The sequence below is a fragment of the Mercenaria mercenaria genome, chromosome 5 (genome assembly GCF_021730395.1).
Source record: "Mercenaria mercenaria strain notata chromosome 5, MADL_Memer_1, whole genome shotgun sequence".
In the NCBI taxonomy this organism is placed as follows: domain Eukaryota; kingdom Metazoa; phylum Mollusca; class Bivalvia; order Venerida; family Veneridae; genus Mercenaria; species Mercenaria mercenaria.
This window is the reverse complement of record NC_069365.1, coordinates 28,412,085-28,439,210: the sequence shown is the minus strand read 5'-3', so window position 1 is coordinate 28,439,210 and position 27,126 is coordinate 28,412,085. Positions and strand designations below refer to the sequence as shown.

Sequence of the window (27,126 nt, the reverse complement as noted above, 5' to 3'; positions counted from 1 at the left end):
GAAAGCAATTGGCATCAAACATCTCAAGGGTAAATTTCATTACCGTATCTCAACCAATAAGCAATTAATACAAAGGAAACTTGGCATATAATTCCAAGACACACAGTTACGTGGTTTTACACTGGTGCAGACACAAAACACCGTTATATCAATCAATATTAGGATCCCGTCCTCAAATAAGAAAAACAGCAAACGTAAAAACTTTAGTAATCAATATTTTAAACAAGATACAAAATGATTGACCTATATTGATTTCAGTTATTTCACAGCACTTAAAAAAGTAAATAACCATTATCAGGAAAGGAAAACTGATGTATAACAAAACTTGTGTTCCGAATCAATACATCAAAAAAAGCCAAGAGACTGACCTTGTAACAAACTGTCAACCAATGTAAGAAAAATTATAGGAAGAGATAATAAGGATTGTCACCAAAGAGAAAGAAGTGTTTAGAAACATGATGTATAGTGAATCTAACTCGGTTTAACTGATTTTACTGACTAGGGATAAACAGCATTAGCAAGACAAAACACAGTTCCTGCATGAAATGAGCTGGTCAAGTCAAGAACATGCTGAATAGAAATACCTTGCTATTTCACTCATACACCATATTTTTTTCATTCCTAATTCCTGAAATGAGTAAGTATGGGAAAAATGTAAGAAATATAGAATTGCTAGAAACATAGAAAACCACTTGAAGATAGGAAGATTAAGAAACTGGTTGACAGCTTGGTGTAATCAAAGAATCCAACTGAGTGAAACAAATAAAAACTTAACAAAGTAACAAAGATTGTTGAAATACTGACGTGAAAAAACCCAGCTTTTTTAAACTGATTTTATAAAACCTGCATTTTTACCGCAAGTTCATAAACGTTTTCTAACTTAAAAAGCTGAAATAAACTAACAGAATAACTATTAAAAAATTATTCACCAATTCTTCTTGCAAGTTATTAGAGCTAATCATATGTCAAAAAAATCTACCAAGAAGGTAAAATACAGTAATTTCTGTTACTTAAAGAACGTTCTTAATTTACTTTTCCTTCAAACATGCATGTTTAGCACAGAGATTGCTAATCCTGTATCTTTAACAGAGAGTAAAACAAATCTATGGACTGTCTATCAATTAATACCAGCTATAAATTTGAATGGTCCATACTCAATGTTGAAGTGTCAGGCGCAAAATCTCTGCCTTCAATTTCTACATGCAACAACAACACTTTACATTCTATGCTGTTAACAATATTTTCTTTTCATATATAAAACAGATTTATTGCACCAAAGTAAAAAAAACAGCAACAATCATTTTTATTAAAAAAAAACATTAACTATGAAAAAAGTCTTTAGAGAAATTCTATAAAGTATACGTCATTGTTCGTGTAGTGGTTATGTCCGGGTAGTGCCAGCAGCTCAAGTTCAATATCAATATGACTCTACCGATATTTCTTACATCTTAACATCACACTCTTTAAATCATGAGACACTCAAGTTATGAATGTTATCACCCATACGTTGCTGCTTTAAGTCATGTATGTTTAACCTTTACCCTGCTAAATTTCTAAAATGAGCTTGTCCATGATGCAATTTGGGCAACACCACTTATTAATCAAAGGGGTGTTAATTGAAAATTTACTGACTGAATAGTGAACAGTGCAGACCATGATCAGCCTACACGGATGTGCAGGCTGCTCTTGGTCTGCACTGGTTGCAAAGGCAGAATCAATTACTGCCAGCAGGCTAAAGGTTAATATCTATACTGTAAGTATACCACATCATAAGCTACTATGCAGCATAAACCAGCTGGAATATGCATATTTTATTACACAAAAATGTGTATGTAGCCTATGTCAAAGTTTCTCATGTCCAGGTAATCATTTTACAATATCTAACTTTTACAAATTTTCACAATGAACTGTACCATTTCAAAATTTAAACAACATATCTTTAAAACCATGTTTTAATCAACCACAGATCCTTCTTTTCAACAGATTATAATGACTAGAAATATTAGTAACAATTTTCTTTTGATGAAACAGTTCTCTTAAGTTATATACTTCCATGTTTTTTCTTTCCAAATCCATATGGATTAAGTATCATTAAGTTTTGACTCAGAAATGTCAATCTTCCAAACATTCAATTTACACCTGTAACTCATTTGTTACAGCTCTATAATCCTGATGCGTATGCGTAACACTGCACATACATACCGGCTCTCAACATGTTTGGAAGAGTAAGTCTGACCTGTTTCAAAACCTGTTTTCACTTGTACAGTCATACATGTGTACTCAAGTCAGGTAAGCCTCATTCAACTGTCTGCAATTTAAAATGGCCGTTACTGAGGACATGGTATAGTGCTAGTTTTCAAACAGCAGCATTCACTTATAGACTTTCTTATTAGAGGTACTTCCATCGTCAAAAGGAGTGGTTTTAAATGAAAATTTTCATAATTTCAAAAAATCTTGGTCAACAAATTTTGTATACTCTGCCTCAAGTCTGATGTACTTTAAATGGTATGAAAGGCATTATTAAACAGGTATTATCTAATTCCTGTTTGTATGTAACCATTCCCCTACCCCTCCCCTACAGCTGTGCCAGGCAATTGCCTCCATTCCTCATAACTGTTTTACACATGTATGTCTGCTAAGTTTTATTGCTTTAAACTCTCCTCATGTCCACATACAAAATTTTCCTCAAGCTGAGATTTCTCTTAGTGTAATTTTTCATAAACCAAGTATCTCTAACACTTCAGTGTAAATTATCAAAGAACAATCATTTATACTTTTTAATTCTTAAACAAAACAGTTTTGCAATGGTCGAAATATATGGTTTAAAACATTTTTGCTGCGAAAAAATCTCAACTAAAATTGTTTGTGAACATGAGGCTATAAGCAAATATGTCATATCCAGACAATGACTGCATATTTTGCAAGTTTACACGTGTATTCAAAGTAAAACAACTGGCAAATCTTTACACAAAAACACATAAAGCAAGCACAACATAAATCAATCTTCAATTCCGAGTTTCATTTATCAATTTCAAAGCTAAAAATGTTAGCAGTCTGCAATTATTTTTAAAAATATGTAAAAATCAGCTATAAAATAAAGCAGTAAGTTCAATGCAACTTTTTATAGATACACTGAAACTTCTCAATCATTATTGCTAAGGTTTAAAGAAAAATGTTTAGCAGCTACATACAGCAATATTAGCAATATATGAGCCGTGCCATGAGAAAACCAACATAGTGGGTTTGCGACCAGCATGGATCCAGACCAGACTGCGCGGATCAGGATCCATGCTGTTCGCTTTTAAAGCCTACTGCAATTAGAGAAACCGTTAGCGAACAGCATGGATCCTGACCAGACTGCGCGGATGCGCAGGCTGGTCTGGATCCATGCTGGTCGCAAAGCCACTATGTTGGTTTTCCCATGGCACAACTCATATTTGCATTAAACATGTCTGAAAAAAAGTATCAAGCACACAGAAACAAATCCTTACATGATAAACACAGTCTCTCCTTAAGTTCAAGGTATGTATTTTGTGCACTTCATAACAAAAAAAGTCCTCGCTTTACCTACCGAATAATACTGAAAAAATGTAAAATGCACTGCACACTTGGCAGTGCCTTCATTTTCTAAAATCAGATGAATATTGTGATGCAATAAAAACATACCACAAAGATGTTCTTGTTTGGTCATTCTGACACATGTGATGGTCAAAAAACTGCAAACTTTATAAAAATTATATAAAAACACTCACACTCACACTCAATTATGTCTTAATATCTCTTTCACAAATTCTATGACAAACAAGAGCTGTCCATAAGACAGCCAAGCTCGACTATTCGAAATATTGTCACAGAAGCAGGAAATTATTACCCAAAATGTTAAATATCAAAAGAGTTTTAAGTTCGAAACGGGACATAATTTGACCAAAATGCATATCAGAGTTATGGGACTTGATGCTATCAACTAGTTTAATAACCCCGAAGAAACATGTTAAGTTTCAATTCCATATCTGCATTAGTTTTCGAGATAGTAACTTGCATGTAAAACTTTAACCACAATTTTCTAAGTCCAAAAGGGGGCATAATTTGCTCAAAATACATGTTAAGAGTTATGGAACTTGACCCAGTGAGGTTGGTAACTGACCTAGAAAAAGAATAAATAAGTTTCAAAGCTATATGCCTTTTGGTAATAGCTGTATGTACTTGCACGCAAAACTTTAACCAGGATTTTCTAAGTCCAAAAGGGTGCATAATTTGCCCAAAATACATGTCAGAGTTATGGGACTTGATTCTATCAACTAGTTTTATAACCCGAAGACACATGTGAAGTTTCAATTTAATATCTGCATTAGTTTTGGAGATAGTAACTTGCATGTAAAACTTTAACCAGGATTTTCTTAGTCCAAAAGGGGGCATAATTTGCTCAAAATACATGTCAGAGTTATGGGACTTGGCCCAGTGAGGTAGGTAATTGATCTAGAAAAAGAAAAAATAAGTTTCAAATCAATATGCCTTTTAGTAATAGCTGTATGTACTTGCACGCAAAACTTTAACCAGAATTTTCTAAGTCCAAAAGGGGGCATAATTTGGCCAAAATACATGTCAGAGTTATGGGACTTGACCCAGTGAGGTAGGTAATTGATCTAGAAAAAGAAAAAAAAAGTTTCAAATCTATATGCCTTTTAGTAATAGCTGTATGTACTTGCACGCAAAACTTTAACCAAAATTTTCTAAGTACAAAAGGGGCATAATTTGGCCAAAATGAAGGTCAGAGTTATGGGACTTGGTGCTATCAACTAGCTTTATAACCTCGAAGACACATGTGAAGTTTCAATTCAATATCTGCATTAGTTTTGGAGATAGTAACTTGCATGTAAAACTTTAACCAGAATTTTCTAAGTCCAAAAGGGGGCATAATTTGCTCAAAATACATGTTAGAGTTATGGAACTTGACCCAGTGAGGTTGGTAATTGACCTAGAAAAAGAATAAATAAGTTTCAAAGCTATATGCCTTTAAATGATAGCTGTATGTACTTGCATGCAAAAACTTAACCAAGGTGTGACGCCGACGCCGACGCCGACGCCGACGCCGACGCCGACGCCGACGCCAGGGTGAGTAGAATAGCTAGACTATTCTTCGAATAGTCGAGCTAAAAATGCTACAAATTAAACCTTAAATTTACTCTGTTTGATTTAAAGTATTTATTTAGTGTTTAAAATATAAATTTTAAGTTTATGCTCACCAAGTAAATAAGCGATTTACAGTCAAATTTGCACTACGCAGACAGCCATGGCAAAAACATAACTGTTAGACAAGTTAGAATTAGTACTAAAAGTCCATTTGTGAAGTGACCTGTTTGGCAGCTTAGGGCAAGTGGCTGCATAGTATAGGTGGCTGTTAAGACAGTTCCAACTATATTCAATTTGAAAACAAATAGTCTTTCAGCCTACAATATATAAAGTAAGTAGCTGAGAATTATCCAAATTTAGAAGTAACTTTAGATTTATTTCAAAGTGAAAGAGATATTAAGACAGGGCCAGTTGTTTTATTTTTTGACACAATACAGTAAACAAAGCAAACATTCTTTATCTAGATCAAGTCCATTTTTTTCTGTCTGTTAAACAATAGTTCCTTCTCCACATCTAATTACGCTGCTCATCAGAGGGACTTGTCTGAGGCCCTCCTGGCATGTTCCAACCACTAGAAGCAGTCGAAGCGCTCGGACTCCAGATGTCGGTGGAGAACGGGTTGAAAGCCGGAAGAGCATCAGCACTCTGTGTCACTGAAGTGTTGGCAGAACTGTTTCCCTCTGAGGGGGTGAAGGAAGTGTCGGGAGACAGAGGGTCTGCAACAGTGGTTTGAGTGCCGCCGCCACCCCAGATACCCATCAACGAGTTCCAGCTACTGTTAGCACTGTGGGTAAGTGTACTCCACAAACCAGGGTCCTAGATAAAAATTCAGAACCTGATTTATATGTATTTTCTTAAGTAAAACAAACCACTAAGAGAATTTATCCATAAATCTGATCTACACGCTAACTTTATGTACTCATTAAAAATATTCCTGGGTCCTCAGTGGACAAGTGGCAATGGTTGTTGATTGCAAATCACTTGCCCCTCATTACTGTCTGTTTAAAACCTCACGTGTAAAATTCTTTCATGGAAGGAAGACACACAGCTGGCCTGCATAACACATTAGTTCTACTTACTAATAGGCGGTCATCTGTGCTGGAAATAATGCTTAAAGGGGCACTTCGGGTCTTCCTCCGCCATGAAATAAATCCAACAGAATAGAAATTCTAATTTTTTTTAAAATGATATTCCTTTTTCCTTTACAATAGAAAAAACACTGTCTTAAAAGACGATAGTATCTTGTATTAATTTCAGTTACTTTCAAATTTAATGAAGTTTTGTCTTGCAGAGTCTGAAATTCATAAAAAAACAAACAAAAGACTTACATCTTGAGCTGGTGGAGTTTCAGGAGCCACAGCCCAGGTGTTGTTAGGGTCTAGGGGATTGTACTCAGAATCCCACAAGCTCTCGTTCCTTGTCAGTGGCACTCCAAATCCTGGCCAGTCATCTCCTGTTTGCAAGAAATTCATGTAGGTACAGTAAATCAATTTTAGTGTTTGCTTTCTTTCTAAACATTACAACATGACTTGAATAAAGCAAATTAAAAATCTATTTTCAAGCTGTTCCTTCTGAAAATTTACCTCAACTCACTGCATACTTTGACATTAGTTATAAATAATGTGAAATGAAGATCTGTATATTGAAGATACCGAGTATATCATCTTATCATTTATCCTTTCCTAGCAAACATTTCATAGTTCTTTAATATATTGCAAGCCTACTATTTTTTTTTTTCATTCCAAACAGATTTTTATTTCACTCCATAATCAAAAGCAAAACCAACATTTACATCTCTCTACTTGTCTGATTCCTACCTTTAAGAAGCCTGCTCTGGTGTTCCTTGATTCTGCGTCTACGCTCCATCTGAAGTCGCTGCATCATCGTCATTGACGAGTCCTGCTGACCACTGTATGTTGGGTTATTGAATCCATAGGTCCCATCTGCTGAACTTGGAACTGTAACATATATGAGCCATGCCATGAGAAAACCAACATAGTGGGTGTGCGACCAGCATGGATCCAGACCAGCCTGCGCATCCGCGCAGTCTGGTCAGGATCCATGCTGTTCGCTTTTAAAGCCTATTGAAATTGGAGAAACTATTAGCGAACAGCATGGATCCTGACCAGACTGTGCGGATGCGCAGGCTGGTCTGGATCCATGCTGGTCGCATACCCACTATGTTGGTTTTCCCATGGCGTGGCTCAATTATAAGAATGTGCCATAAAGCAGTCTTTCAAGCTATTCATTTAAATGTACCTCCTTTTTATATCATAAAACAATGCAGATTTGAAATTCAGACATTTAAATATGAACTTTTGCAACAATACATGATATTTAGAACACAAAAACAGTTCACTAAATTAAAGTCTATGAAAGCACAGGTGTGACAGCACCAGTCTAAGGTAAGCTGCAATACCACTGGAAACATTAGCACCAGTCTAAGGTAAGCTGCAACACCACTGGATACGTTCTTATGGCCACTCCAAGCCATGTTTTCACTCTGTATTATTTAACAATAATCATACCTCTACCAATAAATTAGATATGGACTTTGGACTGAAACCACAGACTACGGAATTACTAAAAGTACTGGATCATTTCCTAAATTAATTAATGAATGGTTACCATTCAGTCCAAATGTGAATGAGGATTGGTTGAAGACACCAGCCTGGGAGTCTGTCAGTGTGTTGCCTGGCCTGCTTGTCTCCTGAATCGTCTGAAGTCCAAATCCACTCCTGCAACAAAATATCTGTGATGTCACATAGTACTTGGTTAAAGAGACATCCAATTTTACAGGATCCGCTGCCTAACACTACTTTATAGTATTGTTTTGTTTTTAATAAAATGTAACATGCCTCGTTGTACGGACTTGAACATCAAATGAAGAATTCATATTTAACACTGTGTAAGGTCTCGTTGCTGTCATTTATTATGACACTTAAGACTTTTTGAAACAAACATCACATTTTCCTGTAAAATGCTATTCCCTCTTAACTGACATATTTAGTTTTTTTCAAGCATAAAAAAAAATGCAGATGACACAAAGTTTTACCCTAGCTTTATAATGTAGCTTTTTTCTATGTTATTGACCCTCAAAATTTCCCCCAAACTTATTTTTTAAAAATTAAAATTTGGTTATCAGTTTAATATAAATCTATAAAAAAAACTTCCTGAACAATACATAGATAAATGCATTACTTACATGGTTTCTGGTGTGGTTGGAGTAGATCCAGAGCCCCAGGCATTCCTTTTCGTAGATATTGGAGGGGATGTCTTCGAGATTATGGGAACTGAAGATAAGTATAAAACATAAGTAATCTTCTGACGAGAACGGCTAACATATACACAAGCAATGTAAAACACAAGTTCTACTTTACATACATTGGGCATATGTTAACATTTTCTTAAAGCTCCAGATTTCTGTCAATTTGTTTGTAATCTTGAAAAGGCTTTTTTAAGTAGTAGAGAAAGTGACCACAGGAATTTTAATGCGCAATATGTGTTACAATCTTTCAGTCAACAAAATAAGTAGAAAGCTCAAAGTGATCACACTCATGACATTTTATACAAATTATAAGAAATTTAGCTGTACTTTGTAACACCCATGTTAAAATATAGATAAAAATACTGGTTTATTAACTACTGTATGTTTTATTTTATTTTGTTCTTCTGGAGATGTCTCCCTTTAAACCAATCAGTTATGATTGCAATGCACTTAAATGTAAGCAAAATGTATTTTTACAGTACACATGATTATAATACTGTATTAAGGTACTGCTAAACAGGAGCTGGTCATAAGACAGCACATTCGACTATTAAACAACTTCTTTGTCATAGAAGTGGAAGCCTTGTGTAGTTTCAATCCAATACCAGCAAAGGTTACTGAGATGTGAACTTGCATGTAAAACTTTAACCAAGGTGAGATGCCGACATCTGGGTGAGTAGAAAAGCTCTCACTACTTTTCAAACAGTCGAGCTAAAAATGATCGATATCCATTTATAAAACAACATTTTTAACCTTAAATGCTTGTAACTCATTCACTGTATACAACAACTGCCATTTATCTACCTGGTATTGTATCACTGAATGGTGTGAAGCCAGGGGTCGTAGGGTTTCTTTTGTCTCCTTTCTTGCCATTAGCTCCCTCGCCACTGCTGCTACTGACGATACTTGAGTAGCTGCTGGAGCGACTACTGCTTGTCAAACCATCTGGGGAGATGTTGCTCAGGTGGGTGCCGGATTCCAGGGACTTGGCTTGCTTCTGTGCAAACTGGTCTGTCTGGATGGACAGCTCAGTCAAATCATCTGAATACACAAACAACATCATGACAGTGAATTGTTGAGGTTAAATTTGAAGTAATTATCATATACTATCCTTATACTATTTCAGTTCTGAAGCATTTCAACCAGATAAAACATGTAAACATGAATAACTGCATTTCAAAATAGTAGCACTGAAATATTATGTTCAACTACTGCTGAAAGACATTCTAACACCCCTGAAACACAACTTTTTTATGCTCCCACTTACAACTTATAATTTAATAAAAGGTAAGGTGGTGGTCCCCTGTCTGAGAATATAGACAACAATCTTTCATTTCAAAATGAACACTTATGACTTGATGTCTATAGGAAAAAGTAAACTAGAGTACAGTCATGGCTGTAACAGCATCTTCATTGTAAAAAGTGTTCATTACATTAATATTACATTTTAAATTATACTTAAAAAGTTATTCACTATTATACTACATGTAAATAATGATTACATTTTAATATCTATTCACAACAAACTCAAATATAGTCACTTTACAAAAATAAAACTTGTTATTTTGATTAAACAAGAGGGACCTGAAGGCCCTGTATCGCTCACCTGACCTATGGACCTAAAAATCAGATCATCAAGATTAACATTCTGGCCAAGTTTCATAAAGATATGGTCATAAATGTGACCTCTAAAGTGTTTACTAACTTTTCCTTTGATTTGACCTAGTGACCTAGTTTTTGACCCCACATGACCCAGATTCGAACATGACCTAAAGATCATCAAGGTTAACATTCTGATCAAAATTCATGAAGATATAGTCATAAATGTGACCTCTAGGGTGATAACAAGTTTTTCCTTTGATTTTTTTGACCTGGTGACCTAGTTTTTGATCCCACATGATCCAGATTCACACATTCTGATTAAGTTTCATAGAGATATAGCCATTAATGTGGCCTCTAGAGTGTTTACAAGCTTTTCCTTTGATCTGACCTGATGACCTAGTTTTTGATCTCAGATGATCCAATATCGAACTCTTCCAAGATTTTACAGAGGGTAACATTCTGACCAAGTTTCATTAAGATTGGGCCAAAATTGTGACCTCTAGAGTGTTAACAAGCTTTTCCTTTGCTCTGACCTGGTCACCTAGTTTCTGTCCCCACCTGACCCAGATTGGAACTTAAAGATCATCAAGATAAACATTCTGACCAAGTTTCATTAAGATATGGTCATAAATGAGGCCTCTAGAGTTAACTAGCTTTTCCTTTGATTTGACCTGGTGACCTAGGTTTTGACCCCACATGACCCAGATTCAAACCTGACCTAAAGATCATCAAGGTTAACTTTCTGACCAAGGTTCATGAAGATACAGTCATAAATGTAGCCTCTAGAGTGTTAACAAGCTTTTCCTTTGATTTGACCTGGTGACCTAGTTTTTGACTTCAGATGACCCAATATCGAACTAGTCCAAGATTTTATTGAGGGTAACATTCTGACCAAGTTTCATTAAGACTGGGCTAAAATTGTGACCTCTAGAGTGTTAACAGTCAAATTGCTGACTACGGACGACTGACGATGACTGACACAGGGCGATCACAAAAGCTCACCTTGAACACTTCGTGCTCAGGTGAGCTAAAAATTACAATCACATTTTTGCAATAACCTATGTTTCCTGCAAAGGAAAACAACCTTGAGCATTTACTACTACTAACCCTCTTTTGTTAAAATTCTAATATCTAAAAAGCTAAAATAATTAACATAAAAAGCTTGAAAATTACTGCATACATATGGCAATATAACATGCAAAAAAAAAGCATGCAACAATACAGATAATATGTCTCAAATAGTCCTATCATTTAGCACTCCCCTCAATGAACTAGACGCCCATGGGCAACATGTTGAGTCCGCCAGCTGTTAAAAGGTCTAACATTCATGACACATCATCTATCCAGGAAAACATTTGTGCCGAAGTATTCAAGAATCTCTCAATGCATGGCTGAGTTACAGCCCGAACAAGCAAAACAAAACCGAGTTATGACCTTTGACCTCAAAGTATGACCTTGACCTTTAAGCTCTGGTTCTTGTATGTGACACACCGCATCATTGAGGCAAACATATGTGCCAAGTTATTTAAGAATCCCTTGATCCACGGATAAGTTACAGCCGGGACAAACTCTGACAGAGGGATGCACACACGCACAGAATGAACCCCCATTGTGACAACTATGTCGAGCTCACCGCCAGCGGGCTCAACAAAAATGACCTGACACATCTTCCCTTGAACCAAGAATGGAATATTCCACAGTTCAATAACAGAAAGGGATGCTAAATAATAGGAGAAAGAGTTCTCTACAACAAAATTGTAAATCTAAAAGTGTAAATACAATAATCTGTCACCATTTGTAGATGTAGATGGTAATATCCTGTTCAAGGGTAACTAAGGCTCTCGTTACCATCAAACAGTTACCAGAGATCTTGATATTAACACATTTACAACCACAGGCAGATTATTTTTCTTGCATATCGTACATTTGCCAATTGTAAGAGTTATAGAAGAATTTTAGAAAATGAAATGCTTTCTTTGTAGCTGTGTTTCTTATGGTAGTGTATACAGTGCAACCTCTGTAGAGCAACACCCTTTGGAAGATACAAATATTGACTTTTATGTAGAGGTTGTTGTTTTGGAGAGGTAAATTTGATAGTATATTTCAGCTTAGGGAAATTTTAATGATGTTGTTATAGAGGTTTTTGCTTAATAGAGGACTGCTCTGGAGAGGTTGTACTGTATAAACAAAATGTGGGAAATAACATCTGTAAACAGATGCAACAACAACAAAGTTCGGTTAAGTTTGATCATTTGTAGTGAAATATTGTTGTTTTTTTTCGCAAAAAACTTTTCTGTATCAAGCAATGTACCAAAAGGAACAAAGGGCAACAATCCAGGTATTTAATTTTTATTTGAATTTTACATCAAATACACAACTCTTAGACTAATACATAAATTTAGTTTGTTAGTTGTCATTAGCAGCAGGCTTGTTGTGGTGGGGGGGGGGGGGGGGGAGTGGGGTGCTACATGGGTTTTGCCGGCATGGTTAAAATCATTGGGAAAGCCAGTCTGGTGTGTAAGAATATACAAGGTAGTAACTGTCACTATTTCCTATTCAAATACTACTTCATTTAAATGGCAAGGTGAGTGGATAGCAAGAGATGCAAGACACATAACTCTTGCTACAATTATTCAAACATAAAACCATAAAATATGCACAACTAAGCTTGGTACTGATCATTCCTCTGAAATTTGGTTAATTTTAGTGAAGGGCTTTCAGTATCCTTGATTAACAAGTTGTATTGGATGAGAGGGGTTCTGAGTGGTGGTAGGTCTAGATCAGCAGGTTTCCATTATAATGTTAAACTTCAGTTCAGATATAGTGCTCTCATAGTTGTATATAATGGTATATGAAGGATCTGGGTATATACTACATTAATTCATACATCCCACAGACAATAGAAAATATTCCTTAGATCCATCCTTAGTAAGATCAACTGCAAAAGTTGGAAATTTCATTTTTGGTAATGTGAAAATTTCTTTTGATTTCTAAGGAAATGTACAAAAGAAAAAAAAAAAAGACAAGAAAATTTGGAAAAGAAAAGCATTTTCTTTTATACCTTATATTCATTTTAACTGGAACTATATGGATCAAAGAAGGTGTATCTAAACAATTATTTTCTATTGCCCAATTGTCAAAGATAGTGTGAATTAGAACAATACATTTGTCCATTAACTTCTTACAGACTGGAAAATTATGTAGGTATTAATGTTTACTTCAATCGAACAGAATAAACAAATACATTTATTTGTAAGAGTTCCCAATTACATAAGCAACATTTATTTTACCACATATAGAGTAAGAAAAGGTATTTAAAAAGCAAAAAAGCATTAAGCATTTAATGGTAAGTACAAACATATCCATACCCACAAAATGAAAATAAACCAACCATACATAGAGAAAGGACCTATATAAAGTAGGTGCCAATACCGGTGCATGTGATATGAGAGGGTGATAAAAGAATAGAGTGCTAACCCGCGGGCGATATCGGGTGTGGCTCGTCCCATGAGGGTGGGGGAGAATCACTATCAGAGTGGTGGGGCTCCATGCTGGTGTCATCCAACAATTCAGGGTCACTGACCACACCTGGACAACAACATGAAAGCTTCACGTAACCATGACAACAAATTATTACATCTGCAAACTACCAAAATGACACTTAAATCACTTGATTGTTAAAGGGGTTGCTGAAGTGGCTCATTTTCTTTTATCATTCATGCTTTCACTGTATATTTTCTAGTGTTAATAAACAATAAAATAATCATAAAATTATCATGAAATAATCATCAACAAAAATCATCTAACAAATGAGCCATGCCATGGGAAAACCAACATAGTGGGTTTGCGACCAGCAAGGATCCAGACCAGCCTGCGCATCCGCGCAGTCTGGTCAGGATCCATGCTGTTCGCTAACAGTTTCTCCAATTCCAATAGGCTTTAAAAGCGAACAGCATGGAGCCTGACCAGACTGCGCGGATGCGCAGGCTGGTCTGGATCCATGCTGGTCGCAAACCCACTATGTTGGTTTTCCCATGGCACGGCTCAAATATTCTAATGATTACAATTCTTTTACATAAACAGCGACATCAAAATTCAACTAAAATCTTTTGCAGAGCATTTTAGAAAAAAATGTTTGTGCAATAATATGAGACAAATAAAATGCAAATGGCATAAATGGTATCTCTAACTGGTAATGTTAATAGAAAAGGACACACACTGCAAATGAAAAACAGTGCTTTTAAATATATGTGTGTCTATATCACAGAAATACTGACCCATCTATCTAACATATATACATCATTCATGCTTGCAAACTTGACTAATACTTCCGAGTAAACAATACTATTTCAGCATAATTTCAAATTTAAAAGAAATACATAAAATTCTAACAACTTGTATCATTTTACACAGAAATAATTGGTTGTGGCAATTTTCCTTTAAAGGAAAGGATTGTTATATCATAAAACCTAAGTGAGTATTAAAGTTTTGTTTTCACCAACATTTTTTTCATATAAAAGTATACTATGGAAGTGAGATAACCTAGCCATGTTTCTGAGTTCTACTATACCAAGATCAAATGGATAAATTTTTAGATATGTAACAACAGAGGACATATTACTTTGGATGTATATTTGGTCAAATCCTCATGGACAGCAGTCATCTGCGGAGGGGAGCAAATGCCTATTGAACTTGTCCAGTTGGACAATAGCTGTATATAATCTCTTTTGCCTTATCACGCTATTGCTTTTATGAGATGATGAATGAAATGTTAGCAATAACAAGACATGTTATTCAATGGAAGAGTGAAAAAAGAATAAGAGGAGATTGAATCTGAAAACTTGTTTATATGCTTTGTTATTGATACAGTCATCATAAACCAGTGCCGCTTTCACCCTTAACCTTGTCCTTCCCATCCTGCTACACTATCATTTATACTGGTATTAGATGACCAACAATTCACAGTTAAAGTTGTTAATAGGTATAACATTCCCGACAACTTGCAAACATTCCCGACAACTTGTAAACATGACAGTATAAACAATACAAGGCAAGACATGAGCTTCAACAAAAGCTGTTCTAGCTAATATCAGGGTCCACTCCATACTCATTGGACCTTCCATAGCCTTTTTTTCACAATTACATGCATCACAAGAAAGCCACTTTCTAGAACCTATATACAACATTCAGTTTTGAAAACAATCTTATATCAAAGCACTTTGCAAATTGAGCTTAATTTCTTGAGAAGCATTTACAACTTTTGCTTTCTTTTTATTTGAAGCAAGTTGCAATTGTTGCATTCCCAGTTTGTAAAGCTTTTCGCAAATTCTGCTTTTTCACCTAAACATGAGAAACAGAACCAGTAGAATTTTTTTTGCTGGCAGCAATAGAAGGTGATTTACAGGTAACATACCTTTTTGCTTATCTTTCTTCTCGGTCTCCTTGTTACCTGGAGATAACTTCTTTTTCTTGGGCTTATTCTTGTCTATGTTGTATGGCAGGTCAATATCCAGAGGGCTGCAAGTATACATGAAACATACACTGAAAACATAACTGGACTATCACAAACAACTGGATTATAAAAAATTTAGAAAAGTTGCAGAACCCTCAGGCCTTGTGCTAAAACAGTGCAATCTCACTGTGTATCTTTACAACATGGCAATGCAGGACTTAACGAAAATGGCCCCAAACAAGCATGGCAACTGTAAACATGTCAGTTTATAAACCTAAAATGTGAAGCATAAGCATTTATTTATTTACTTGGTAAAAGAGTAGAACACATTAACTTACCCAGTCTTTAGCTGTTCACCTCCTAATTGTCCCTTCACTTTCTTGTATGCTCGTGATTTAGATGTCAGTTCAAATTCATCAGTGTCATCATCGGGTTGAGGCATAATCAGGGGCTCAAGATTACGAGCTTTAGTTTTCTTCTTGGGTTTTACTGTTGGTGGTGGGGGAGGTTCTGGGGTACCATTCCTGGTTCCAGTATTCTACAAACAACAAAATAATAGTTACATTAGTTCAAATTAGAATTTATGCCCTTAATCAAGTAAGCATACTTCAGACATGCAAGGAAAACCTTCTCAAGATTTTGAAATCTGATTTAGTTTTAGGCTGTCTTGTAAACTAAGCAACTTTACATTTTCTTCTACAAGAAGCATGATTATGCAAGTATTTTGAAATTAGCTCATCAACAGAGAAAGTTCTAACTGTATTACCTTCTCCTCTATGTCACCAGTAGAAGAGTCTGTTGTAGTTGACGATGTTTCGTCTCTGTCATCATTATGTCTCAGTATAAGTCTATCCTTGATAAGGTTGTCACGTTCTGGCTTGCTCCGTAGCTTCTTCTTGCCTTTCTGCTTATCTGTAAGTATAAACATACATTTACTTTTCATGCCTGTTACTTGAAGTCAGGTATTGCAATGGATGTTGAATGAAGAATTTTGTGAAATTGTTATAGATATTGGTTTAAAGGTATCAAAAGATAATTACTGTCTTTTCAAACTGCAAAACCAGTTCTTTAGTTACCAACTACCTCATAAAAACAAAGAGGTACACCGTATTCAGATATAAATACTCACTACTTTGATAACAGATTATATAAAACTGAAATACTTAACAAATGAGTAATAAAAATAAAAGAACATTATTGCAAAATAAAAATGAAATCTGTTGCAAAGAAAAACTGATCCAGCAGTCAATATAGTTAATAGTGAAGGGATCAAAAAAGCAATGCATTTACTAGTTTTGATTTCTCTGTAAATCTGAAACTTACTGTCATAATTCTTGACATCCTCAAAACAGGCTAAGCCACTAGAGTCTTGTGTTGTCATAACCGGTGGGGTCAAATCTTTGACTGTGTTAGTTGTGTCTACATTTTTCTTGTCCGTCTGTGTGGTGTTGGACTTGCTGCTATGTTTCCTTTCATAATTACTGCTACCTGCAGAGTTCTGGTTATCAGCAGGGGGCGTTAAATCAGTCTGCAGCTTTTTAACAGGTTTTGGTTTACGCAGAGTTAACTTCTGTTGAGAATGGATGTGCGTGGATTTCTCCGGGATAATTACATCATGCGGTGGCAATGGTTTATCTTTTTCTGTTACTGTATTCTCTTTTACTGATGTTGAGTCTGACAATTGTTTGATTGTGGATGCTGAACTTCCTAGGTTATTACTGACTTTCTTACGCATCGCTGAAGGTTTTCGTACAAAAAAGCTCTTAAACAGACCAGATAAATATGTCATGAATGATTCTCGGGTTTTATGTTCCACATGATTACTGGTCATCTCAATAATAGGTCGTGGAATCCTGTTTAAAATATTTGGTTGTGGCTGCGTCTTTGTTGCTGAAATCGCACATGGTTGACTATTAATATGCGACACTCCAATAGTCTTTAAATCAAATATCTTATCCTTCTGATAGGTCGGTGTGCCATTACACATCTTAACTTTACGTTTTAAAATGTCTGCGACAAAAATTCTATCCGCTTCAAAATAAGATGCGACAAGAATGCAAAATAAAATAAAACTCATGACACAGACTATGGAGTAGTATAAGACTGGTTCCCAGTTTGGTCTGGGTAAAGACGCAGCACATTTTGATAGTGTATGAGTTGGAACCGTAGCTTGAAGGGTATAATTAAACTCTGTTCCTAAACTTGTAAATATGGTTAATGTGCGCTGTATTCTTGACATGGTAAAATCTGGTGTAAAACTGAAAATATACATCCAAAGTAACACTTTAAAATATGGAAAAATAGACATCCATTTGTTTAATTTCATTTACTGGATCAAGTATGGTGATTTAAATTACATTTTTATTAACTTTAGATGTCTCCAATCATTTGACCAAGAAGATAAATTCCATATTTGCCGGTAATATCAGTACGTATACAGTAAGTTTTATCATTACAAACTGCAATGCTTTATAATGATGAACAGTAAAAATAGTTCTACCTGAATTTACTGATTGCAGAAGTCAGTATTTTTTCAGTAGTTCTCAAGAAAAAACTTCAGTAAGAAAAATGTCAAATTTCTGTCATAAATACAAAATATACATATCGCTATCAGAGTACAAACTTACGCAATATCAATTTTTCTACTAGTATTTGGCTGCATTTCATATCCTTCACACTCCAGAACCCTAAAACCATAGCCCTCACAAGGTACATTATTTATGCTGAATCCATGTACGTAAAATGGCAGTTCTCCAGTATTCCGTAATGTGAATGATCTCTTTACTGTAAAATTAGGCACCAAATTCTTTGCATGTTTCCTCTCTGAAAGAAGAAAATAAACATTTTTTGAAATAGTTACTTTAAGGCTGCAGTTTCTTTGTTTACAGCCATATATGACCTGAATCCTGCGTAAAAAAAATTAGAATGCACTTCAGCCTGAAAACTGAGTAAGTGCTTCTTTATTTCAATGAACTTACCCACAGTTTGCTCTACTACAACTACTTCATAGGATTTAACATTTAACGATATTATTGTATTTTATAGACATATTTCTGCACCACTGAGAAAGATTTTAATGAAAATGCATCAATGATAAGATCTTTTGCATTTTGTAAAGTACACTGTAGTTTATTTATTACTACAACTTTCAGTTCATACTCAATAGTCAATGAAATCATTTCGATTGTTTTTATGTATCTTTACAAAAACTTTTTACTGTATATTCTCTAATTCATGCCCTCCCCCTAATAAATACACCCCATTTAATAAACTAGAGGTATCACTAAAGGTGATGAATGTACACCCCCCCACCCCCCGCATGCACTGACACAGTACATTGCAATTTGATGCACACAAGATTGCATAATTATGTGGACTGTATGTATATAGACTGTATGTATACAGTATAGTAACAAAAAACAAGAAATGCGGCAATGCCACGAAACCAGGTTTTCAACACTTTTCATAAGAATAAACAAGAGTGCCAGAATGTCACAATATACGCCCGTCACATTTCTTTACTCTAGCACCTGTATTTGCAGATGTAATTTTAATTTTGTGGTTGTTTAGTAATCATTGTAATTCTTTTGTTTTTCTAAGTCCACAAAAAAACTCCTTACCAGGTAGAGATACCTTAAAATACACCTAAAATTAGAAAGTAACAACTATGTTGTACCACAGAAAAGTGGTCTTGGTTTTTCCCTACGGTCAATTATAAAAAAGTTACAATATAAGTTATTTATAGTAACAACTAAGGGAAGTTAATCTTAAAAAAAAAAAAAAAAAAAAAAAAAAAAAATACAAAAAAAAAATTGTAAGTCCACACAGAAATCCTTACCAGGTAGAGATTGGTCAAAATACACCTCAAAATTGGATGTAACATGCATGTTGTACTACAGAAAAGTGGTCTCGATTTTTCCCTACGTCTAGTAATGAAAAAGTTACAATATAAGCTATTTATAGTAACAACAAAGGGAAGTAATTCTAAAGAAGGGAACTGCGCAAGACACTTCGTCTCATGATGGTGTATAATTGTGCCAAGTTACATCAAAATCCCTCTATGCATGAAGAAGATATGCTCTGGACAAAGTTTTCATTCTTGTATCCTTTGACCTGTAAGTGTGACCTTGACCTTAGACCTAGGGACCTGATTCTTGCGCATGACACTCCGTCTCAGGATGGTGAACAATTGTGTCAACTTTCATCAAAATCCCTCCATGCATGTAGAAGATATGCTATAGTAACAATGACCTTGACCTTGATCCCAGAAACCCCAAAATCAATCCCAAGCTACAACTTTATATCAGTTTTTTATACACCAAGTTTCATCATGATAGCTTCATTCCTAAGTTAAGTATTTGACCGGAAACCCTTTTTCTATTTTAAGTAACAGTGACCTTGACCTTGATCCCAGAAACCCCAAAATTAATCCCAGCCTTTGTCTTGATATAAGCTATGTACATACCAAGTTTTATTCAAATATCTTTACCGAAACAAAAGTTATTGACCGGAAACACCAGTTTGACGCCGCCGCCGCCCGCCCGCCCGACCGACATCTACCCCAATCTAATAAGTTCCATACCTATGCAGAATATTTATCTAAAAGAACGTAACATGCACCATGCACAACTAGGGTTGGTACTGATCACTTGTGTGAAGTTTCATTAACTTGTGTGCAAGGGTTCGGAAGATTAGGCGCATACAAGATTGCATATGCAGACTGTATGTACATAGTATGTTAACAAGAAACAAAGTCCCGTAACTCTGCAATTTTTTTCCTGAAAGAACCTTACATGTCCCATGCACAACTACTGTTGTTACTGATCACTTGTGTGAAGTTTCATTAAATTGTGTCAAGGGGATGAGGAGAGATGGTGCGCACAAGATTGTGTCTACGTATATAGTATAGTAACAAAAAAACAAAGTGCCGTAACTCTGCAATTTTTTTTTCTGAAAGAACCTAACATGCCCCATGCACAACTACTATTGTTACTGATCACTTGTGTGAAGTTTCATTAAACTGTGTCAAGGGGAAGAGGAGAGATGGTGCGCACAAGATTGTGTCTACGGACAGACAGACAGACAACCTGAAACCAGTATACCCCCCCTTACAGACAGACAACCTGAAACCAGTATACCCCCCCTTACAACTTTGTTGGGGGGGACAATAAATAAATATTTCATGTGCATACCAGTAGTATGGTAATGATTTAACTGTTCAATTTCATTCATTGTAAGTTACATTTATAGTTTATACCTTTAATATGGATGTAAAAACATCCCACTTTTAAGGTTTTAATAAATGTCTCACTTTTGCAAAATGTAATGTCCGCTGGGGCATTAATAAGGGAATATATGATACATCAAATAAACAAGAGCACCGCCTTGCGGATGCAGACGCTCATCTGATTTTTTGTCTCTGATTTTTTTGTCTCTGTATAATAGAAATATCGCCCTACCTATGATTTTCTAAGTCCAAAAGGGGCCATAATTCTTGCAAAAAGTAATGTAGAGTTATGGTACTTGCTGTGCAGAGTCAACTTCTAATGGTGAATAAACACAAAACTTAACCAAGAAAGGGGCCATTATTCTTGTAAAAAGCAGGATGAAGTTATGTTTCTTGCTGTACAGAGTCAGCTTATGATGGTGAACAAATGTTGCAAGTTTTAACGCAATAGTTTTGACAGTTTTGGAGAAAAGTTGACCTAAACATAAAACTTAACCAAGAAATCTGATATTTAGTCCAAAAGGGGCCATATTTCTTGCAAAAAGTAGGATGGAGTTATGTTTCTTGCTGTACAGAGTCAGCTATTGATGGTGAACAAATGTTGCAAGTTTCAAAGCAATAGCTTTGATGGTTTAGGAGAGAAGCTGACCTAAACATAAAAGTTAACCAGGCAACGCCATCACCAACGCCAACGCCAATCAAGTGATGACAATAACTCATCATTTTTTTTTTTCAAAAAATCAGATGAGCTAAAAATTACCTAAATCAGGAGGTGTTCAAATGTAAGACATCTTCAGACATTATATTACTGCTACTAAGTTATCTTTACCCAAGATCAACTATCTTTACCGGATTAACAGGAACAGAATGTATTTTCAACGTAATTTTCCAAGAATGATTGTATCACATTACTTCCAGTATAAAAACGTAACTTACTATCACAGTTTTTGAGATGTTTCTCTGCAATATCAAACTGTAATGTTGAAACTCCTGGTTTCTTATTGTTTAATTTTAATTCGCCTCTGCCGCCTTGTCCCTCTAAAACCATTGCATCTATTATAGTTAAATTGCTCCTGCAAAACAAAGTTGAGCAACCGTAAATCAAAAATTCAGTTTTACACAGCATCCAATCATTTAATACAATATCTCTAGGAAACCTGCAAACACTTGGTAATAAACACAATTGCCTGAATATAAAAGTGAGGTTAGATTAGTACATATGTAAGTCATTAATATTTACTTGCAGCTATTTTAATGAAAACAGTTCATTCCTGAGGCTGACATTGAAACTGAAAAAACTAGAGCTATCACTAAAGGTGATAAATGTACCCCCCGCATGCACTGACACAGTACATTGCAATTTGACGCACACAAGATTGCATAATTATGTGGACTGTATGTATATAGACTGTATGTATACAGTATAGTAACAAAAAACAAAGTCCCATAACTATGCAGAATATTTATCTAAAAGAATGTAACATGCACCATGCACAACTAGGGTGGGTACTGATCACTTGTGTGAAGTTTCATTAAATTGTGTATAAGGGTTTGGTAGATTAGGCACGCACAAGATTGCATATGCAGACTGTATGTACATAGTATGTTAACAAGAAACAAAGTCCCATAACTCTGCAATTTTTGTCGCTGAAAGAACCTAACATGCCCCATGCACAACTACTGTTGTTACTGATCACTTGTGTGAAGTTTCATTAAATTGTGTCAAGGGGATGAGGAGAGATGGTGCGCACAAGATTGTGTCTATGTATATAGTATAGTAACAAAAAAACAAAGTCCCATAACTCTGCAATTTTTTTTTCTAAAAGAACCTAACATGCCCCATGCACAACTACTGTTGATACTGATCACTTGTGTGAAGTTTCATTAAATTGTGTCAAGGGGATGAGGAGAGATGGTGCGCACAAGATTGTGTCTATGTATATAGTATAGTAACAAAAAAACAAAGTGCCATAACTCTGCAATTTTTTTTTCTAAAAGAACCTAACATGCCCCATGCACAACTACTGTTGGTACTGATCACTTGTGTGAAGTTTCATTAAATTCTGTCAAGGGGATAAGGAGAGATGGTGCGCACAAGATTGCGTCTACGGACAGACGGACAGACAGACAGACAGACAACCTGAAACCAGTATACCCCCCCTTACAACTTTGTTGTCGGGGGGTACAAAAAAAAAAAAAAACAACAGAAAATGTGCAGGAGCTCTTTCTTATAACAAATCTTGTAATCAGAAATTTTTGTAACTGGTAGGTTTTAACTGAACAGACAAAACCTTCAGTTATCTTTGGATGTCAATTTCTTATGGTAAAATTTCATGGAATTTCACCCCTTGCTTACTAATAGAAGACTGGAACATGGACTATACTTATTATGGAAGCATTCAATAAAAATTAGTTTGGCCTGAAAATATGTACAAAATTATAAACTTACCTGACAATTACTAATGAAGTTTTAAAACTATCATCCTTTGGTCTAAATCCAACTGGAACTTTTATTCTAAATCCTTTGGTAAGAAATAAGGTTATAGTATCTTTATGTGCCTTTATCCCCATTTTCGTTTCTACTCTTTGACGGAACTGAATTAATGCACTGTCGGGCTGTTTCTGTAAAAATAGAAGAAAAAAATGTTTAAACACGAAGTTTCTAAAAAAATATAGCAACAGATATTATTAAATAGAATAGCTATAAATACATCAGCTGTTTTATTATAAAATTTGTTGGAATTGTACATAATACAGGAAAGAGAAAGTTAAAAAAATTTCAAAGGACAGTCACTAACCATATGATTGTCTTATAAACAGAGCCAATATGTTTTTATTGTTGTTTGCGACCAGTGTAGATCATGATCAGCCTGCACATCCATGCAGTCTGATCATGACCTGCACTGTTCGCCATTCAGTCAGTATCTTTTTGGTATGCACCCCTTTTAACAAATAATGGTACTGTCAAAATTGGAAGATGGACAAGCTCATAGAAGGGTTAGGTAACCACAATACAATTAAAGCCACATAGCAGCCTGCAGATGTCTCTCCACACATTACTTCAGTGATGGGCTGCAGGCATCCTAATCCAACTAAGTATATCTCATAGCAAGTCAAACCTGTCAAGATTTACACAAGGTTTCAGATCTATTCAAATATCTACAGGCAGTTAATACAGAAATACTGCTAACTTACATTTAATTTCTCCACTTCTGACAGTATAAATATATCTGGATCGTCTGTCTCTACATACTCGGAAAAATATGGAGGTAATCTAAAACATATACATATCTTTGTGTTTAAATACAGATTATGTGATTATATTATGACATATACACTATGACATATAAGAGGCCTTGAAGTAGAGATGATGTACTGGACTGTTACACATCAACCATTCCAATATTCATTAATCGAAGCAATTTGAATGCTGTTTCGAGATGTTCACACATGAATGAATCCCTTGTATATCATTTTTGTATTCCTGGGCGTATCTCAACATTGCAACAATTCCAAATCAGACTGCAGTAATATTAAAAGAAGAACTGTTTGTTAAACATATGAGCTCCCGAAGACAACCTGTTCATGGCAAGTGGGTATTTAATTTTGTGTGCTGTGACCCTGACCTTTGACAAAATGACCTTAGTAGAATCTATTAATATTTCCATAATGTTAAATTTAATATTCTGTAGTTTTGTGCTTGTGTCAGTAAATCACTTTCACACATAAAACAACATTAGACAATGGAAATGTTTATCTATATATATTTCATTTAAAATCAACAGAAAACATTAGGACAAGTTGAGAGTGTAAAAGAAAAGACTTACTTGTCATGTAAAAGGTTTATGATTGTTTGAGGATTTGGGTAGAGATGTAGCGGTAGTACTTGTACTATAACTGGAATGTCTCCATTATTCTCAACCACTAGATCCACCGTCTGAAAATAACATGTCAAATATATACTGTACAATGCTGTTTTCATCATTTCAAACCTTGTCAAAGTACATTTTCTAAAACTAATATTGAGCATTGTATATTTTTCATGTAGTGAAAACTCGCTCATTCAAGCACATGGTCTAACTTGAGAAATTAACAGTGTCCTTGACAATTTTCCTTGCTAGAAACCCTTAAAAACTTTGCTCATCCCCTAGCTACCTCCTGGCATCAGTGTTTCACAGTATTTTTGAAATCCTGATTGAAAACAGAACTAATTAAATCAAATTTTATGTACATATATCCCATGTCCAACAAATGCAAATTATCTGAAATTTCAACAAGAATTCATCAAATATTACACCTTACATAACTGTAAACTATCAAACTGTAAGCTCTAGCAGTTACGCAGTTAAATTTCTATTTTTGTAGCAGTATTTCAGTTACATGTGAGCCAGAGAACACAATACCTCGTGTCTGTGTGATCAAAGTGACTCGAAAAAAGGATGGAACTATATGCTTGACAAAATACTTACAGATAAATTTCCAATTTGAGTTAATGGGAATCTAACATGTTGTCTACACTGACGTCTGATTAATTCCGGCCAATGTTGTTGTACATGAGCAGAAAATAAAAATCCCTGAACAGTACTTGTATCTATCTCTATGGTAATATTTACCCTGGAAAAAATATATATATTTTCACATTATGCTTCTATTTAACAACATAGTTTTCTTGTAGAAAGCATTTATCTGATTAAAACGGACAATAAATATTTGAAAAGCAAAACTTTAAACACATGTAATTGTTAACCAAGACCATTGACTGGCTACCCAATTACAAACAAGTAAACTCCTAATAAACAGAACAAGCATTATCTAGGTTAAGTTCACTGTAAGCTTTCTCAGTTAGAAATAATTCCACAAATATAAGTTCCACTTCAACTTTTAGCTATGGAAGCAACATTCCTTCCTATAGTCAAAATGTATGCCAAACATTGTAAAATTCCTCAATGAATTGCACATTCACAGACCTGACATAGAATGGACACTAACAAATTTTTATCATGAAATTTGTTCAATTACTTATGGATGAGAATTTCTTATGATTGGGAAAAAAACAAGACAGAAAAGCATATGAATGTGCTACCTATCTTTTCCTTGTTCCTGTATATTTGTCCATCTCTGTCTTAGATGTTTATACAGAGATTCATCGGTATCTGCAACATCTTTATTTAGCTGTAATCCTTGTAACCAACGATATCCAGCTGAAACACAACACACAAGTCAGGATCAATTTATCATAAAATTTCTACTCATTTTCGATGGTAGTTATTTTGGAAACACAAAATTTTCAGTATTTCATAAAAATTTTTATTACTTTTATAGCACAAATATTGTGGATATTGCATTTACTCTGAAACTTGACAAACTCGGGTTATTACTTCTATTATAGTATGGGAATTATAAGTATGGAAATTTTATGGAACTTTTACGTATGGAAATCTGAAGTGTGGACATTTTAAGTATGGATATGAGCCTCATTTTTCTGTGGGATTTCCATGTCAAAATGCTGCAGTGAAATAAAGTAAATCCATCTATAAAAATATTTTCCTCACAAATGTTAGTAGTCCAACACTAGTAGTTTGTTTTAAAATGTAATAAACAGAGACTAAAAGAATAATCTGGATAGGATGATATGCAGGAACAGATTTTATTAAAGAATGTATAGTTAGTGTAGTCATACATAGTATAGAAAGTATGGCATGCAATAGTACAACAAGAGGGCCATGATGGCCCTATATCGCTCACCTGTTATCATTGCACTTGAGGACAAGAAGGTCCTCAGAAAAAATATCTAAGTCCAAAGGACAGTAACAACAAAGGGAAGAAATTTAACCAAGAAGAAAAAAAAATTCTTACAAGGTACAGATATGTCAAAATACACCTAAAAATTGGAGGTACCATCCATGTTGTACCACAGAAAGTGGTCTCAGTTTTTCCCTACGGCCAATAACAAACAAGTTACTAAAAATAAGCTATTTATAGTAACGTAAAAGGGAAGTAATTGAAAAAATTTTTTTATTGTAAGTGAACAAAAGAAGGATCTGCCGAATAAATGTTGACATAAATGAAATTTCAGGTCAGTATCTTTACTAGTTACGGAGATATACCCATTTCAATTTGAAATAAAGGGAGGTAATTTGACATAAAATCAGTCCATAGTTATCTACCCTGATTGTCTCTGTCCAACAAATAACAATAATGAAATTTCAAATAAGTCCTATAAGTACTTACTGATATAAATCAATTTTGATTACAATCAGGGGAGGTAATCAGATATAAAATAACTCTGAACCTACGCTTGGATCTGATTTGTCATGGAATCCAAGAATTATTGTTGTTGAAGTTATTTTAGAAGTTTGTATCAAATAAACCCATAAATGAAGTCTCTATATGGCTGCTAAAGCCAAAATAGCCAATTTTGGACCTTTAAGGGGCCATAACTCTGGA

The 27,126-nt window shown here is 35.0% G+C and overlaps 1 protein-coding gene across 2 annotated transcripts in view; it reads right to left on the bottom strand.

The window, feature by feature from the left end:
• Positions 1–622: 622 nt before the first annotated feature.
• Positions 623–27,126, bottom strand: part of LOC123558241 (transmembrane protein 131-like) — a 43,522-nt gene continuing 17,018 nt past the window's right edge. The window contains exons 15-32 of one of the 2 annotated variants that reach the window (XM_053543028.1): positions 25,763–25,880; positions 25,149–25,293; positions 24,507–24,616; positions 23,875–23,953; positions 23,129–23,301; positions 21,616–21,752; positions 18,080–18,275; positions 16,776–17,710; positions 16,219–16,364; positions 15,791–15,990; positions 15,414–15,517; positions 13,478–13,588; positions 9,203–9,439; positions 8,336–8,423; positions 7,759–7,868; positions 6,948–7,088; positions 6,459–6,583; positions 623–5,946 (exon numbers count right to left, since the gene is read on the bottom strand). In XM_053543028.1, the coding sequence (XP_053399003.1) occupies positions 5,644–5,946; positions 6,459–6,583; positions 6,948–7,088; positions 7,759–7,868; positions 8,336–8,423; positions 9,203–9,439; positions 13,478–13,588; positions 15,414–15,517; positions 15,791–15,990; positions 16,219–16,364; positions 16,776–17,710; positions 18,080–18,275; positions 21,616–21,752; positions 23,129–23,301; positions 23,875–23,953; positions 24,507–24,616; positions 25,149–25,293; positions 25,763–25,880 (3,458 nt within the window). In that variant the 3' untranslated portion in view covers positions 623–5,643. The remainder of the gene's footprint in view (positions 5,947–6,458; positions 6,584–6,947; positions 7,089–7,758; positions 7,869–8,335; positions 8,424–9,202; positions 9,440–13,477; positions 13,589–15,413; positions 15,518–15,790; positions 15,991–16,218; positions 16,365–16,775; positions 17,711–18,079; positions 18,276–21,615; positions 21,753–23,128; positions 23,302–23,874; positions 23,954–24,506; positions 24,617–25,148; positions 25,294–25,762; positions 25,881–27,126) is intronic. The other variant, XM_053543029.1, reaches the window with a different exon arrangement.